Source organism: Epinephelus moara, chromosome 20 (assembly GCF_006386435.1).
Source record: "Epinephelus moara isolate mb chromosome 20, YSFRI_EMoa_1.0, whole genome shotgun sequence".
Lineage (NCBI taxonomy): Eukaryota > Metazoa > Chordata > Actinopteri > Perciformes > Serranidae > Epinephelus > Epinephelus moara.
In genome coordinates, this window is record NC_065525.1 from 42,184,067 (window position 1) to 42,201,096 (window position 17,030).

Here is a 17,030-nt window from a genome sequence, read left to right on the forward strand (position 1 = left end):
ACTCTCCTTTTTGCTCTTCTTTGCCTCCTCACACAGAGGAGCTCCTTTTCTTTTGCTAGGCCGTTTTTCACTTGTCTCCAAACTTTGTCTGTCTGCCATTGTGCTCGTGACTCAACTATCTCATGCCCAGCTCCTCATAAGGACCAGCTCCAGTCCCTGATTGGCTGATTGACCAATTTAGCAATACATGACGCATTTCCTGCCGTAAAGCAGATTTTTTCCGCAAAATTTCGGCACCGGTGGCAGAAGCTTATTACAAAGCCACTAAATAACCTATGTAAACGCTGATAGTCTGATTTTACTGTGGCCACTACCCTGTGCAACCCACATTATTTTCATAATGATATATTTAGGAAAAGATGCTATCTGTTGCTTCTTTAAGTGTGTAGGTGTAAAATATTGTCTGTGGGACGGATGTAAAGCTCTGACTGCTCTGCACTAAACTTCTTCATATTTTACCACACTCTGATATTAACAGAAGAAGGGAAAGATATCTGTGGACTGTGATTGGTTGTTCCCCATCACATGACATGCGGTGCCCGCTGCCGTGTTCCAAAAGTTGAACTCTGTTTGTCTCAGGGCCATCATGCCCGTTTGAGTGCGCCTGTTGTGCATCTACACACAATAGATTTGAGGGCGCAAAAAACACGACATGTACGGGCCCTAAAAAAGCAGTTTTGTTTGGGACAGATCCTGGAAAAAATCACACCGTTATCATTTTAATGTTTTTCAGTGAAAATCTAAATAATGGTGTAAAAATGATCATTCCCTTGAATATTGCAACATCACTGGAAAATATTTGTAATTATATATTTTTTCAAAGCGCTGTTAGATACATACATACACACACACACACAGGCTCACACTGTCATATTAAGTCACACCCAACATCCAACAATCACGACCTCTAACCACACACACACACACACACACACACACATCTGTAACCCTACACCCACCACATCTGCATGTGTACTCAACATACTGTCCTTCCACCCCCGCCTTCCTGTATACAGCACAATAACCTCGCTCCATATGCTCTCAGCGTCTCCTCCTGTCACCTGCGTCCTCCTCCCCCCTCCAGCTTGAACAGGAACCCCAAGAGTGTAACTCTATCTGTGGTCTCTCTGGGGGGTTTAGTCTCTGTAATGGCGGGGCTTTCAGGTCACCTTCACCTTGTGGGGAGGACGGATGGAGAGAGAAAGTAGGGCAGCACTGGGGTAAATCTACACAGGGGGAAAGTGGTGTTCCTGTGTTTGGCTCCGCTTCATCTTTTTCCTCCAGGCTCTGGTTTCACATTAACTGGTTCAACACCTGAGAGATTAACCCCTCCCTGCTTTAAGAAAAGAAACCATCCTGTACTCATCATTCACACACGTGTGTGTTTAGGGAGTAGAAGTGGTGTTTCCATCAGTGGTGTCATGGAAAATATGTGTCTTACCAACCAACAAGTGTCAATATAAATCACATGAAGAGTGCTGGAACAAAAGAAATGTCTATTATAGTGAAACCTGTACAAACAAGGAATGGAAAGAAATAAGATTAAACACCTCAAGTATTAAAAAAGTATAGATTACCGAATTAATTAAATGTATTTAAACAGCACATTTACATATCAGCCTGTATTTCTGACACAGTTACTGCAGCCTCTAACCTTTCTCAACTGCCTTCAGTGTCATTAGTGGTGTTGGAGAGATGAACCTCGACAGACGTCATCAGAAGACGGAGAATGAGTCGGTGTCCAACCCCGAGCCAGCTGACCGCCCCTACCCCGACTGCCCCTACCTGCTGCTGGACGTACGGGACCGCGACCAGTACGACCGCTGCCACATCATCAGCGGTAGGTGACGAGAACGTGACGCCAGATCAGCAAATAACAAATATCTCCTGTTGCTTTAATCATGTCTCTTTCTTACAGCTCACAGTTTCCCCATCGCCATGCTGTCCCGAACAATGAACCCCTACACCAAAGACGTGCTGGAATACGTATCCTTCAACACAAACTAATGGACCTGTTTTTCACGCAACATGATCAATGCTGATTAAGTGATTAATCTGAACTTAACCCACAAACTGTAGAAAAATTCAGCGGGGAAGATCATCATCATGTACGATGAAGATGAGAGAGTAGCCGGACAGGCAGCCACCATCATGTGTGAACGAGGATTTGAGAATCTGTTTTTGTTGTCTGGAGGTAAAGAAGTCTAATTCATAGTGATGTTACTTCATGTATCCTGCATGTCAGCACCCTCTGGTTGTAGCTGTGAGCGCAGCCATAGGTATCCGTCATCTCACTCTGCTGTCCTCTCCCAGGTCTCAAGGTCATCGCTCAGAAATTTCCAGAAGGGATGACAACAGGCTCCTTCCCGACCTCCTGCCTGTCCTCTCCCACGTCACGGAAGGGGAAGATCTCTGCGCCGCTGCAGCAGCCGTCACAGGCAGCAGAGAAGAGGTGGCGGTTTACATCAGACGAGCTGAACAAAGTCCAGGAGCAGCTGGACGAAATCCTCATCCCCAGTAACTCCAACAGTAAGACCACACTGTCAGAAACTCAACTCATGCCGGCCTTACACCAAATGATTTTCTAAGCCATTTTACTGACGCAGACAAACTTCTAATGTCGGAATAAAATCATGTTCCTGTGACCTTGATCTCATTTAGGGTAAAAAACTCAGTCAGTGCTGTCTTATGTCAGACTTTTCCTCGTCTTGACGTTCCAACAAAATCAAACATGTTCGCTATTATTCTAGTTTTGGCTCATGCTGATAGTGAAGTTCAGTGACAAACATTGTCAACAACCAATAGCTGCGCTCTCTCCAGCAGCAAACCAGGTAGATGATAAACATGGAGGAAACTCCAGGGAGGGAAGTCTGAGTTCTCTTATTCTGTGGAAAAGGAGGAGAAACTGGTGGAGTTGTGGAGTAAACAAGAGTTGGCATTTATCTATCTTGTGTTTCTAGAGTTACGTGTTTTTGCAGACATGTAAGGAATTGTTTAAATGTCATATTTCTTAAAGGGAGTTTGGTGAAGTATTTTCCACCAGGAGCAGGATGGGAAATGATCTCAGAAGGAATTCTTGTTACGGTCTGTAAATAGTGACCCTGCAGGATCTCCAGTCTGTAAAATCTTTGTGTGTGACTAAAAACTAGTTAGAATATGGTTGAGTGTGTGTTCACAGAGCATTTTTCTTCAGCAGTAAAGCAGTGGCAGGGTGTTGGGCAGCGCTTCATCCCAGTGCCTCGTAAAAAAGCTCCTGCAGCGCATCTTTAAAGATGTGCCACACGTGCGTTTTGTATCTATTACAAAAATATCTTGACATTAAAGTTAGTTAGGGAACTAATGTAATGTTACATCGACAGAGGGATGACAACACAGTTAACAACAAGCTTACAAGGTTTACAGTGATAAAAGCACAAAACTCAGCAGCAGCATCCGGCTGGTCTGTTCCCACAAATTAGATTTACTGTCTTTGTTGTGACAGCAGACAGTAACATGGCTAAAGAAGAGATTTTCAACTAGAAGTGCTCCGAGCGACTGCACAATAAAGGCAGAGCGCCCTGAATAAAGACACTGGACGTGGTGCTTTTTTCTCTTGGCGCTCTCCTTATTGGGAACAATTGAGAAAAGACGCTGGTGCTGAGAAAAAAAAAACTGTGGCCTTTAGGCTTTTCCCAGGGAAGAACTTGGCGATAAGGAAAATAGAGCCAAAGTTCTGCAGCAGTTATTTATTTGTTTCAGTGTCAGTTGGTTTGAGTTTATGAGCAGTTGTTGATTTACAAAGGATTTTCTTTAAAAACTAAAAAGCTTCATTTAAACCAAAGTAAAGTCATTATTTTTGCATTACTGGAAAATGTATTCTCCACATGGTAAGAGATTATGTGTTTGCACTGACCTGCTGTGGACAAAGACTGGAGGTCACGCTCACAGTAAGTTGGGTTCAGCTGATTGGAACAGTATCAGCTGAGCACATTCTCTATTTTCCCATGAATTTGAAGTTGTATATCATGTCCATCATATCCAGGAAATTGAAGGACCCGTAAAATGTAGCGTTACAGACCAGTCTTATTGGTCTCGATCACAAAACGGGCCTGGGATGGTTCAGAATGCGACCATTCCTCCTGATTCATCCCTGATGTTTTGCTCCATCCCCTCCATGAAATTCTGTTATCAAGCAGATTGAAGTCATGAATCAGAATTTAAGATCATAATCTAACCTTCCACCCGCAGGAAGTTAGACTTACAAATGTCTTATCACTCTGCTAACCTTCAGTTTTGTTTGCATGTGTGTTCACTGCAGGCCGCATGTCCAGCCGCATGTCGACCAGCAGCTCTCAGTCTAAAGCGTCCAGCGCTCGGAGTCGACAGAGTTCCTCTACAGCTGGCAGGGACAGCGCCAGAGTTCAGAGCAGCAGACCCTGGAAATAACACCACCTCCACATCCTGTTCCCCCCAACCACACAGATACACACAAACAAACATACCTCCAACACAACATCCATTTATTTCAGGATCCATAACTGTCGCAGTCTGAAAGTAATCCTCCCAGAGACAGGCAGGAAACAGCACAGATACTGTATCACAGCAACTTTTAATCCAGAATTTTCTCTGACACAGCTACTGAAAATAAATTCTTGTCAAATTTTAAAACCAACGACCAAAAAATAAAACTCTAATTAGGCCTTAATGAACAACAGTATCAAATTAAAGACAAAAAATCTGTAGGAAAAGAACAAAGAAATTCTGGAGCTTTCTGTCAGACTGAAGTATTTTCCCCTCCATGTTTTTCATTTTCTTGTAATATTCAATAAATGGTGTGTATTTGAATGTTTGCACAGTGCCTCGTCTGTGAACCTGAAATCTGATGGATCTTTTTGCACTCAAATTAACTTTGTGACACTACTCTCATGCTTATTTTTCAACAGCGAATGAGCAGATAATCATTTCATTCTTTTTTAATATTATTATGTCCAAAAAAGGTCACGTTAGCTCCGTCAGTATGAGCTGTTAAATAAATGGCATTCCTAACCGAGTTTTCCACTGCAGAATGTTAAGATGATATGAAGGATGTGCTGTGAATCTGTGTATTACATGAGATGGAATTTCTATAAATATTGTTACAGAGCCTGAGAAAAGCTGTGCTGTATTTTTGTAATTTTCCCCATGATGTCTTAATGTGATTCCTAAACTGACGGTAGACAAACAGCCTGTATGTGAGGCCTTTTCATTCACTTATGCTGTTATGTGACTGGTTTTCTTTGTGTGTGTGTAGATTAAAGTACTGTACGCTGTCATCACACTAACTGACTCATCGAGGCCTTCGCAGTGTCAAAGGTCAAAGAGAGGAAACATGGCTGTAACCAAGGTACAAGCAGCACTTCAGGGCCCACAGATGCATTTAAAGACAGTATTTCTGATTTGTGGCCTTTTGTTTGGTTGCAGTGACTCATTGCATCGTTCTGGATTCACTCACACACTCACAGTCTCCTATGAAGTGCATTTAATAAAAATATGGACCGAATGATGTCTTCACCATCGGTTTACTCACATGAACGATGTGATCACATGATTGTGTTTGTAAATGAATGTTAAATAAAGTGTATAATTGTTTGCTCTATCAGAATTGTGTCCTGGTCTTAATAAGACAGCTGTGAAATGTTGACGACAAATAAATTATTACTTTGCTCATTAACTCTTGAAGGTTTAGTGTGTAGGATTTAGAGGGATATATTGTCAGAAATGGAATATAATATAATAAGTATTTTTTCTTTAAAGTGTAATCGCCTGAAAATAAGAATCGTTATGTTTTCATTACCTTACAATAAGGCATTTATGTCTACGTATGGATCAGGTCCTCTTCAACAGACTCCATCATGTTGCTCTACAGTAGCCCGGATCAGACAAAATAAACATTGGCTCTAGATAAGGACATTTGCATTTTCACCTCGGCAGCTGTAGTTCTCCCACACCAGGAGTATACAAGCTATTTTTAATAGGGGACATGAGACAAACAACTGTTCCATCTTCTAGTGAAAAAGAATTCAGGGCTGTTTGTTCGGGCCGTTTATTGGCAAGAAACTGGCTAACTGTGGTATTTTTTTAATCTATTATTAGGCAAAACTCATAAAGAACACTCGACCATAGAGAATTTAAGAATTTATTATAGCTGCTGCGCAGCGATGGGTCCGGTCCGGGCATTTTTAGGCAATTCTGAGCAACCTCTGGAACCTAAGACGGTCATCTAGCGCTCTGAGCTAATTGGCAAGTAGCAACTCGACAGTGGCTTCACAAATTGAGTAAGCCATTCACTGTTGTGTATGAAAGCAGCCATCCGTGCATGGAAAGACAGATTTGAAACCACTGTAAACATTTCAGTTATCAAGACAAAAAATCTGAAAATACACAAATTGCATCTAGACAGCATGGAGATGTTGGTAATTTGTTTGTAACAGTGATTGATTTGCTCCATAAGTGAAAAACTGATGTTTAAAATTGCCATTTTTACATTGACTCCAATTGTTCACATTAGAGCAAAATTCAAAATGCTGTCAAAAATTCAGTTTTTGAGATAAAATTCTGAAATTTGCCACACATCATCTACCATGACTCTAGAATTTTGTCATTTTTTTCATGAACATTGAAGATTTATTTAGCAAGAATTTGCATGTATATGTTTACAGTACCGTTTACAGTCAAACATTTTGATGCACTGTAGGCTCAATTTTTGATAAATCAAAAATCTGAGAAACATAGTTTTTGTAGGACAGTCTGAAGATGCTCTGTAGCAAGTTTGGTGTCAATTGAGCAAAAATTGTGGGAGGAGATAGGTTTAAGAAGTTTTACAGTTTTTGAAAAAAACAGAGTGATGAACTTCATAATTTTTAATAGGTTTAAATGTACAAAAGTTTCTTCAGTATTGGGGCTACAGTTTGATGAAAGTTGTGAAGTTGTAGCACGTATGGTTGATTTGTTATGAATTTTCAAAGTTTTGAACTTTAGACGCTTGCTGTAGCGCCACCATCAGGACTATTGGCTTGAGTTTACAGCTGAGGATATCTGGCATGAGACTGGACCTTTGTGCAAAGTTTGGTGAGTTTTCACCCATGGGAAGTATGATTTCCTCGGAAGAAGAAGAAGAAGAATACCTAGGATTACAATAGTGTCCTGGCAGCTTAGCTGCCCGGACCCTAATAATGCAATCAGAACATTAGAATCAGTGTTTATCACAGCCCCTGTGACACGCTGGTGATACTGTATGTTGTTATTTTGGAGTCATTACATTCTGCAGATTTTCATATTAATTTTGGATCACCGCTAAAACAATAAAGAAAAATCCCTACATTCCGTTCTGGCCTGGTCATTAGTGACGACTGAGATGAATTACTTCTGTGTGAGTCTTAACATTGTTTTTAAAGAAAATCCTGCACAGTATACCTTTAATAATTAATGGTTTAAAATGTCTCTAAAAAGCAGATAAAAACTGATTGATGATGGTAGTAATGAGAGGCTCAAAGGATGTAGAAATAATGCAGACAGAGGTGTGAACACAAACATATTATATGTGCAGAAATGTGTGTGTGCAATAAAAGCCGTTAAAATCATAAAGAAAGAGAAACAGCAGTTTTCCAGTCTGCTTTTATTTGTCTGTGGTTTTCACAATGTCTGAAGAGTCATGGCGTACGATGATGATGGTTATGATGATGACATTAGTCTTAAAGGTGACATTTGCCAACAATATCGTCTCCACAGGGATTTCCACCTCTGCACAAACACACACACTTTAATAAGGGTTCTTGAAGGTGTGGTCCATGATGGCCATCAGAGCCAGCCAGGTCTCCTTGGCGGTGGGGATGATCTGATTGGCTGGCAGGACGAAGCCGTAACGGCCAGTGTCCCTCAGCTCAAAGGTGTAGGAGTACTTGATGCCCTGGTTGTAGGTCCAGTCGATGGTGCCACCGCTGGCTTGGTCTACGATTGAAACAGGTATTTTTATATAAAGATGGCAGCCATAGTGAAAGTGTTGCAGCATTAGTTGTGAACATTTGATTTCTTTATGTACAATTTGTCTTTCTCAACAGAACTGTCTTTGATTTCTAGTGGGTGTGGTTTATATTACAAGTAAAAGCATCAAATAACTGTGACTTACAGATGGTGTTGATGATGCTGCCGTATCTGTAGCGAGTACCGTACAGGGAGGCCAGGTCAGTGATGGCCTTCTTAGCCAGACTGTGCTGTTAGGGGAACATGATCACATATATGTTTGTTTCCAATATTGCAGTTTCTCACATTTTCTAACCTTTCAGGCAAAACTACAACTGATACGCTGATCTGTTTCCCCAGTTTGAAGTTTATGAATAATAAAAACGTTCTGTGTAAAGAGGTCATAAAGGTAAGGAGTGTTATGTTTACCAGTTCGGCCTGGTCCTTGACTGGAGTCCTGGTGTAGCCGTAGGGGTACAGGAGCATCTGGGAGTAGGAGTGGATGGAGATGAAGGCCTTGAAGTTGCGGTGGGACTTCACAAAGTCCACAATGGACTTGACCTCAGACTCGGAGTGAGCCCTGGGACCACGGTAGGTCTCTGAGCAGGGGTTGCTGCTGGCACCGGGTCCTACACAGGGATGATGACAGAGTCAGAGAAACTGTCTATAAATACCCTCTGAACACTCGGTTCCTTAGAAACCAATACTCATGGTGCAAGTGTTTCCATAAAGTGCAAAGGGGCAAAACATGTCAAAATATATGTGTCTTATACTTGATGTAATATGTGTTGTGTTTTCTGCATGTTGGAGAGAAGTTTGGGACAAATCTGTGTAATTGTGCTGCCACCTAGGCCAGAGCTCTCTGGAAAAAGACCATCCTGTGTGTAGACCATTAACTGTATAAATAGTGTAGACCCTCCCATATATGTGTCGAAATAAACAAAAGGTACTTTTGCACCATCTGGTGGTAGAATCAAGCATGACACCAGCAGATAGCAATGCATGACTTCTCAGCCCAGTCACCACAAGAAAATGTTGCCATTGTACGTTTTTGCAAAAGCAAATATTGTATGTTTCATATGTATCATATGATTGTTTTTTCAAGTGACCTCTGGACTGACTTTGTCATTGGGAGGTGGACGGCATGGATGGCATGAAATCCATCCATCCATCCATTTTCAACTGCTTATCCGGGGTGGGATTGCAGAGGGAAACAGGCTAAGCAAAGAATTCCAGACATTCCTCTCCCCAGCAACACTTTCCAGCTCCTCCTGGAGGACCCTGAGATGTTCCCAGACCAGATGAGATGTATAATCCCTCCAGTGTGTTCTGGGTCTGCCCCGGGGCCTCCTACCAGTTGGATGTGCCCGGAACACCTCTAACAGGAGGCACCCAGGGGGATCCTGATCAGATGTTGAACCGCCTCAACTGACCCCTTTTGACATGAAGGAGCAGCGGCTCTACTCCGAGCTCCCTCCGGATGTCTGAGGTCCTCCCCCTATCTCTAAGGCTGAGCCCAGACACCCCACAGAGGAAACTCATTTCGGCCGCTTGTATCTGTGATCTCATTCTTTTGGTTACTACCCAGAGCTCATGACCATAGGTGAGGGTTTGGACATAGATGGGACGTAGGTAAATCAAAAGCTCTGCCTTCCATCCTAGCTCCCTTTTCACCACAACAGTCCAGCACAGCGCCTGCATCACTGCAGATGCCCGCCAAAGTGCCAATCCATCTCACGCTCTATTTTACCCTCACTCGTGATCAAGACCCTGAGTTACTTGACCTCCTTCAATTGCGGCAGTAACTCACTCCCAACCCAGAGGGGGCAATCCACTGTTCAAGATGAATAAACAAAACCAGTTGTTTAGTAGCGAGTCAGCATTGTGCTTGGCATTTTTTAAGCGAACTGTCCCCGTGTTTCCAACGAGGACAGAGCCATGAAAAGTGTTTGTTTTTTACAGAGACATGACACAAAAGCAGATATTTTAAGTGAAGACGTGATCTTTTTCTAATCATAACAAAGTGTTTTTTGTGCCTAAACCTTCGTTAACCTACACATTGTGGAAACTTAAAGTTTCAGCATATCCACTGCATAATAATGTACAAATGTAACATCTCCATGGTTTACAGAAATTTACCTTTATTCTGGCAACTGGTCTGATAATACTACACGTAATAATCTTTTAATGCATGTCAAAAAAATTGATACAATCATTAATGGTTTTAAAACAAAATAAAACCCTCACTGATAATTACTAAACATGGTAGGTTTGGAGTTTTAAAAAATAAGTTTTGAGAATGATGTTACCTCCAAAACCAGCATCCCAGTTCCTGTTGGGGTCGACTCCCACACAGTTAGAGCCGGAGTTGGGCTTCCTGGTCTTACGCCACATACGGTTCTGAAAACATCAGAGTCACAAGTTTTCACTTTTATTTATTATTTTGATTTCATTTTCACCTTTGCTTGTGTTCATGTAGTTCTCAGTTTATCTGTCTTTGTTTTTTTAATTGAGACAGACACACAGAGACACAGAAATATAAGCTGGGTTCTATCATCCTGTCAGGTTGTGCTAATTTGCACCAATAGTTCCGACTGTTATTTGTCTTGACTGTGAAGATGTTACATTTAAAACTGAAAGGTTCTAGTATCACCTGCATAAACCATGACCTCATCAATGTCGAAAGCATAAAAGCATATCACTGCATATAGAAGTCAGGACAAGTCTTTGTATGCATGTCCCTAAAACTGGAAATGGGAAACTTACGCCATGCTCATATTCACATGATCTCATTGCCAGAGTCGTGAAAACAAGGTCAAGAAATAAAAAGACTATGACTGAATATTGTCAATCAAACACTGAATATGGCAGGATGTGAAAAATAATCAAGCTCTAAGAGACTCACGCTATTGTGAGTGTAGTAGTAGCCATCAGGGTTGGTCACAATCTCCAGGAAGATGTCCATCTTGTTGAGGATGGCGGTGAGAGCGGGGTCACGTCCATACTCGGTCACAATCTACTCACAGAAATGTAAAGAACATGATGTGAAGTGCAGCGGGTTAGAGGTCAGAGGCTCCAGAGACCATGAAGAAAAACCCAAAACAAAGTGAGAATTATCAAAGCACCTTCTTGGCGAACCAGGTGCCGCTGGCCTGAGTGACCCATTCTCTGGAGTGGATACCAGTGTCGATCCAGATGGCGGGACGGTTGGTTCCACCAGTGCTGAACTAAGACGAAGGAAAGGAAAGGAGCAGTCAAACAAAGAGTAAAAGAGAAGTGACCAGACATGGTTCAAATTATGATTTTCCTTGTGATTATTGAAGATTATTTGACATCACATTATGTCCAGCACAAAGAAATCTCTTCCTTTTGGCAAGAACGTGCCATTCATCATTGTTTAGGACCCTTCATTTGCTTGACAGCCTGTTTTACTTACCTTGAGCACATTCAGGTCACGACCCTGGTAGCTCTGACCGATTACAATCTTGCTGACCAGGTTGGGATTCTCAGCCACCAGCATGTCCTGGAAGGCGTAGATCTAAACCAAAGACAAAAAGACAAATTTCTGGTCTGTAGGTTTATGAAATAATTCTGTATAGCACTGTCTGATCTCAAGTGAGTTTAAACTTGTTGTAGAAGTGACATATTTTAGGCTTCAACATAAGAACATTATCTCATTATCAGAGGCCACTGTCACGAGCCATCCGGTCCTTATGTAACCAGAGTGAGAGCTGTTTCTGTGCTGTCAGTGGATATTGGGCTCAGCCAGGGTTGTCACTCATCACAGATTCTGCTGGTGGACAGGATCTCAGATGCAGCCTAGATGAGGAGAGTGTCCAATTTGGGGACCTCTCTGCTGTTTGCAGATGATGTGATTCTGTTGGTTTCATCCGACCATGACCTTCAGCACACATTGGGGTGGTTTGCAGTTGAATGTGAGGAGGTTGGGATGAGAGTCAGCACCTCAGAGTCTGAGGCCATGGATCTCTGCCAGAAAATATTGAATTGCTGAACTCAAAATCCAGCGGAGGAGACGTCTCTTTGACTGGATGGTGAAAACATTCAGTCACTGCCAGGTTAGGAAACATTTTAGCATGCTCCTTCCACCACCATCAAACCTCCAAAGGATCCTCCTTGGGTGTCTTGAACTCCATGTAGGCTGCCACCTCATCCTCAGGCTGCAAAGTTTCATGGCTGGAGTCCTCCACGTCGGTGACCAATGTGACGATATTTGTAAATGAAACGTGAGATCGAAGGGCGGACTGGCACATCAGCAGATGTTGTACCAGACTTGTTTGGTGAAGACAGAGCTGAGCCGGTCAATCTGCATTTCAACCCTCGACTGTGGTTATAAGCTTCAGGTAGAGACTGAGACAATAAGATCACACATTCAAGCAGAATTATTTTTTTTCCCACAGGGTGGCTCCGCTTGACCTTGGAGACAAGGTGAGGAGCGTAGACATCCAGAGAGAACTTGGAGTAGAGTCACTGCAACGAGCCAGTTGAGGTGGAGGTGGTTCAGGTATCTGATCGGGATGACTCCTGGGCGCTCTTCTCTGGAGGATTTCAGGGTAGACCTGAAATTTGCTGGAGAGATTATATACCTCATCTGTCTTGATAAAGGTTTGGGATCCCCAAGGAGGAGCTGGAAAACTTTGCTTGGGAGAGGGACCTCTGGAATACTTTGCTCAGCCTGCTTTCATTAACTCAGCTCCAGAAAATGGACGGAGGGACTTTAAATTTTGATATATGTTTGCTTCCAAATATTTACTGGATGTCGTAGTAACTTTCAAAGGTTTGTTGAGATTATATTGGTTGCAGAAATATTTCCGCACTTGACTCTACAACTGCAGCTACCTGATTACTTTTTTTGTTACATTAGAACAAACAATTAAGAAGAAACAATTTTATAATAGTCGCACGTGCTATTAACGCTTTTACTGGATAGCACTGTGAGTGTGCACCAACCTCGTTGATGGGGTGGTAGTTGGCAAAGTCGAAGCTGTCTGAGTTTCTGGGCTCAGGACGACGAGCAGCAGACACCATCTCCTCCTGCTCCTTATCCAGCATTGCCTGCAGGACAATAACATTCATACTTTAGTTAGAGGTCAATAAATTTATTTCTGAATATCCATTACTCAGATTATCCCCGAAATCGGCTTCAAACTTCTGCAAAACTCAAAACCAGTAGCCTGGACTTGAGAATCTGAGCTGTTTGCAGGTCTCATACCTGAAGGTCCTCGATCATGACGGAGTACTCGATGTCCTGACCCTCCAGGTGGATTTTGACGGACTGCAGGCTGTGGAAAGGAACTCTGATATCCACAGGGGTGGACACATCGGTAACTCCCCTCCAGAAGTCCAGCTGAAAGAAAACACTGATATCTTTAGAGATTTGTCACTCATTTAATGCTCTGCTCTTCCATTTTTCCTCTTACATTTTTATTTTAGAATGAATTTAGAATGATGGTAAGTGAAAGATAAATGACCTCGAACTCGCTCATGTCCTCCAGGGCCTTAATGAGAGACAGCTGGCCCTCATCCTTTGCAACAATGCGAAGCACCTGATGCCTGCGAAACCACAACCACAATGTTAAAACATCCTTTGACTCAAGACCCCAGACCAACAGAGAAGTTGGCACACATGAGGTGAGGACAGATTTCTCAAGGTTGACACTCAAAATTTGCATCATACATGCCAAGGGTAAAGATTTTTTTAGGGTAGGGGGGGGGGGGGGCATTTGTTGTGCATTTGTTAGACTTTTAAATTTGAATTAGAGACATTTAAATTATAAATTGATGAAGAAAAAGACACAAATTGGTGCATAAACACCTGATTGCTAGAAATTAACCCTCCATCTCATGTGTTGAAACCAAACCCACTCCTTACATTGTTCCGATGCTGCATGGTCTAATAAACATCCTCACAAAAATAAAAGCTATTGCATTTATTATAAGTTAAATGTAAGTTACCACTTGGAGCAGTTCATATTGACAGGAATCATCTGGATGCATTTAGTTTAAATAAAGGTGCTATTATTGGCACTACATATTGATTCATAATTCTTGCACACATATATCCAGATGACCTCCACCCTACACAGCAGTGAGAGGCTCTTTCAGGCCCACTTACCCCTCAAATGTCTCCTTGCCGAGAACGGCCACGAACAGCGCAGTGAGTGCGAGCAGGACCCTCATCGTGACCAACAGTGTGAACCCTGCGGGGCCGAACGCAGGCTTTTATGGAGTGTGTCAGCTCACGTGTTCAAACCTTGCTTAAGGTGAGGGAGGTGTGTCAGCGGCTGGTTCCTTTCCCACGCCAGCCTGGAGGTACAAGACCAAAAACAGTTGCACCATGTGTTTGATGACATATCCACAGTTGAGTTCAGGTTCTGAAGAAAAAGGAAGAGTGTTGTTTGTTCTTGGTTCATCTGCAGAGTCTGATCTGGTTCCTTATTGAGTTTAATTACATGTTAGACACACAGAGGGTCATTAATGCACAACAAAGACTCATGAAGAGTAAAAACTAAGGCTGAATTATTTTTTCTGTATTAGTCAATCTGTCAGTTAATTTTGGATGTTTAATTGTTTCTATTCGATAAATATACAAAGATCAGTGAAGTTTCCCTTTAACGATGTTTAACGATCTGTCGCAACACAAGTAAAAACCATGTCATGTGAGATTTATTATGTCTCTGCGCCGGCAACAGCTGTGGCCAGAGGCATTATGTTTTTAGGGTTGTTTGTCCATACATATGTATGTCCCATTCTTATGAGCGTCATATCTCAAGAACGCTGTGAGGGAATTTTTTTTAATGTTGTGCGAATGGACTCGAGGATGAACTCATTAGATTTTGGTGTTCAAGAGTCAAAGGTCAAGGTCACTGTGACCTTCTGTCTATTTCATTCTGATGAACACAATATCTCAAGTACAGCTGAAGCAATTGTTCCCAACTGGTGGGTCGTGGTCCATAAGTGGGTCGCAGGTTCATCCTGAGAGGACTGCAAGTGACTCACAATTGTGTCAAGTTTGACAAAACACATTTAATCTCTAAGTGCAATGAATTTCCAGCACAGAGCTTTTATTTTGAAGTGCCGTTTCCTGTAAAGTGAGTGACTAATGGACAGCTACATGACAGAGACAGCAAACTAGCTGAAGACATGGACAAACTCAAGTATGATGCTGAATGCATTAAACTGTGTAGACCTTGAACTAATGACTAAGGAGAAATATGGACCCTGTGGCTGGACCAGTTGGGAACCACTGAGCTAAAGGGAATTTCTTTAAATTTGACACAAACGTCCCCTTGGACTGAAGAATAAACTCATTAGTATTTTGTGGTTGAAGGTCAGTGTGACCTCACAAGATATGTTTTTGGCCATGACTCAAGAATCCACACACTAATTAAACTTTACATTAATGTCTAACAGGATAAAATAATGAAGGTCAAAAGGTCAAAGGTCAGCTTGACTGTGACATCATCATGTTTTAACGTCATATCTCAGGAACAGAAGGGGAGACATTTGGTCAGATACTGAATTGGTGACTCTAATCTTGAAACTGTGCTGATTGTATAGATCTTCTGTGTGTGAAGCATCCATGTTTTCATTGACATGGATGGAGACTGTCAGAGACACTGGACTGGTGGGCGGAGTCATACATCCACAGGGAGCGGTGATTCTAGATTTATAAAAAGTTCCCTTTTAAACCAAAAAGTGTTGTGCATGTGTACAATAAACACATGGAAACATTTTACAAAAATGCCCTCATCAATAAATCTGGCTCTTATTGTTTTGCCCTTGTGGTTTTATTGATCCTTGTAGTCTGTTTTATGTTGTCTGACCTTCACAATATGTCTTTATCTTGCTAATATACTTTGTCACTGTGTCCTCGTCACTTTTTCCTTCTTGTTATTATTGAATGCGTATCTGCAATTTCAAAGGAAAATGGGGGAAAATTAATAGAAACAATACAATGAAACAATCGTAGGTCATCATCTCTGCTGGTCTAAATTATGTTAACAGCTCAAGATGGAGTCTCCCTGCTCAGGAGGAAGCCACAGCCGTCCGCTGTGTGTTTCAACTTCCTCTTTGTTAATGTTGGGGCAAGACTTCAGCTTCAGTCAGCAAGATTTAAACCAGCTGCTGGGATACATGTTCTGTGAGCTCCACATGTTAGCACTAAAACACATTCAACTATGAGACAACTCGAGATGTCAGAAGGCAAAAATTCACATCTGGTGCTTTCACATGGTTTCATTTCATAATGAGATATCCACCCAAAAAATGTGACACCAGCATGAAGGAAGAGAAATATCCAGCTTTTGCCATTTACTTCTAAGTCAGTCACATTTTAGTGGGTATAGTCATCCAGACTGTTTAAACATTGAGCACATCAGATAACATTTTCAGCATTTCTGAGCGACACTAAAATCCAATTCATCCCCGTATGGAAACTTTCTTATGTCTGAAACACAAAATACTGATCACACACTTGAGCATCGTTTGAAGCCAGTTCACATGACAGTAAAGATCCTGAACGTTACTCACTAATTCGACTTCTCTCCGCTGCTAATGTACCAGAGCCTGCAGGTTTCTGTTGTGCAACACAGCTGATAAGAAGAGGAAAAGTAAAGAGACAGAAGCCGAGACAGAGTCAAGTGTGGAAAACACCTGCTGGAGGGTTTCTGATTCACAGAGACTCACAGTGAAGCAGACAGCGTGTCCGTCCACATCCATGTGTCCTGCTGAAGTGTCTCTAACAAACACACTGAGCTCCTACTGGCTGAGCATCACTGAAACCATCAGCTGAAACACAAACGTGTCTAAATTTGGTTTCTGTCTCAGTGAATCAGCATTTTGAGAGTATTTAACTTCCTAATTTTGGTGTTATCTTTTCTGCTTAAACATGTAGTTAAGAACTATCTGTTGCATGTCTTTTCAGTAGTTAACAGATGAATATGAAGTAATGATGCGCTTTTGTTTCCAACAGCGAAAAAAACAAAACAAAAGAAGAAACAAAATTTCTGCTGATTCTGGCCGAGTGATGTCTC

At 42.0% G+C, this 17,030-nt stretch overlaps 2 protein-coding genes across 3 annotated transcripts in view; one reads left to right on the forward strand and one right to left on the reverse strand.

Annotated features, from left to right (window-relative positions):
* cep41 (centrosomal protein 41) overlaps nt 1–5,612 on the forward strand; it is an 11,235-nt gene extending 5,623 nt beyond the window's left edge. The window contains exons 7-11 of the mRNA XM_050072506.1: nt 1,674–1,840; nt 1,919–1,986; nt 2,080–2,194; nt 2,314–2,529; nt 4,298–5,612. Of these exons, the coding sequence (XP_049928463.1) occupies nt 1,674–1,840; nt 1,919–1,986; nt 2,080–2,194; nt 2,314–2,529; nt 4,298–4,425 (694 nt within the window). The 3' untranslated portion in view covers nt 4,426–5,612. The remainder of the gene's footprint in view (nt 1–1,673; nt 1,841–1,918; nt 1,987–2,079; nt 2,195–2,313; nt 2,530–4,297) is intronic.
* A 1,992-nt stretch (nt 5,613–7,604) lies between these two features.
* On the reverse strand, nt 7,605–16,761 carry cpa5 (carboxypeptidase A5). Of its 2 annotated transcripts, none has more exons than XM_050072504.1 (12): nt 16,684–16,761; nt 14,111–14,301; nt 13,467–13,548; nt 13,208–13,342; nt 12,946–13,050; nt 11,414–11,515; nt 11,103–11,204; nt 10,883–10,993; nt 10,287–10,377; nt 8,407–8,606; nt 8,144–8,228; nt 7,605–7,965 (listed from the first exon to the last, which is right to left on the reverse strand). In XM_050072504.1, exons 2-12 carry the CDS (start codon nt 14,173–14,175, stop codon nt 7,778–7,780), a joined length of 1,266 nt encoding a protein of 421 aa, XP_049928461.1. In that variant the 5' UTR covers nt 14,176–14,301; nt 16,684–16,761; the 3' UTR covers nt 7,605–7,777. The 2 variants fall into 2 exon arrangements, with proteins under 2 accessions (XP_049928461.1, XP_049928460.1); XM_050072503.1 differs by lacking the exon at nt 16,684–16,761 and adding an exon at nt 16,528–16,604.
* Nucleotides 16,762–17,030: the final 269 nt, after the last annotated feature.

Bases quoted from the DNA above. Each gene is read 5' to 3' on its own strand.
- cpa5 (XM_050072504.1), bottom strand. From the start codon at position 14,175: ATGAGGGTCCTGCTCGCACTCACTGCGCTGTTCGTGGCCGTTCTCGGC. The intron at 13,051-13,207 runs GTATGAGACCTG...ATTGTCCTGCAG, and splicing joins TCATGATCGAGGACCTTCAG to GCAATGCTGGATAAGGAGCA. The intron at 10,378-10,882 runs GTGAGTCTCTTA...TGATGTTTTCAG, and splicing joins ACTACTACACTCACAATAGC to AACCGTATGTGGCGTAAGAC.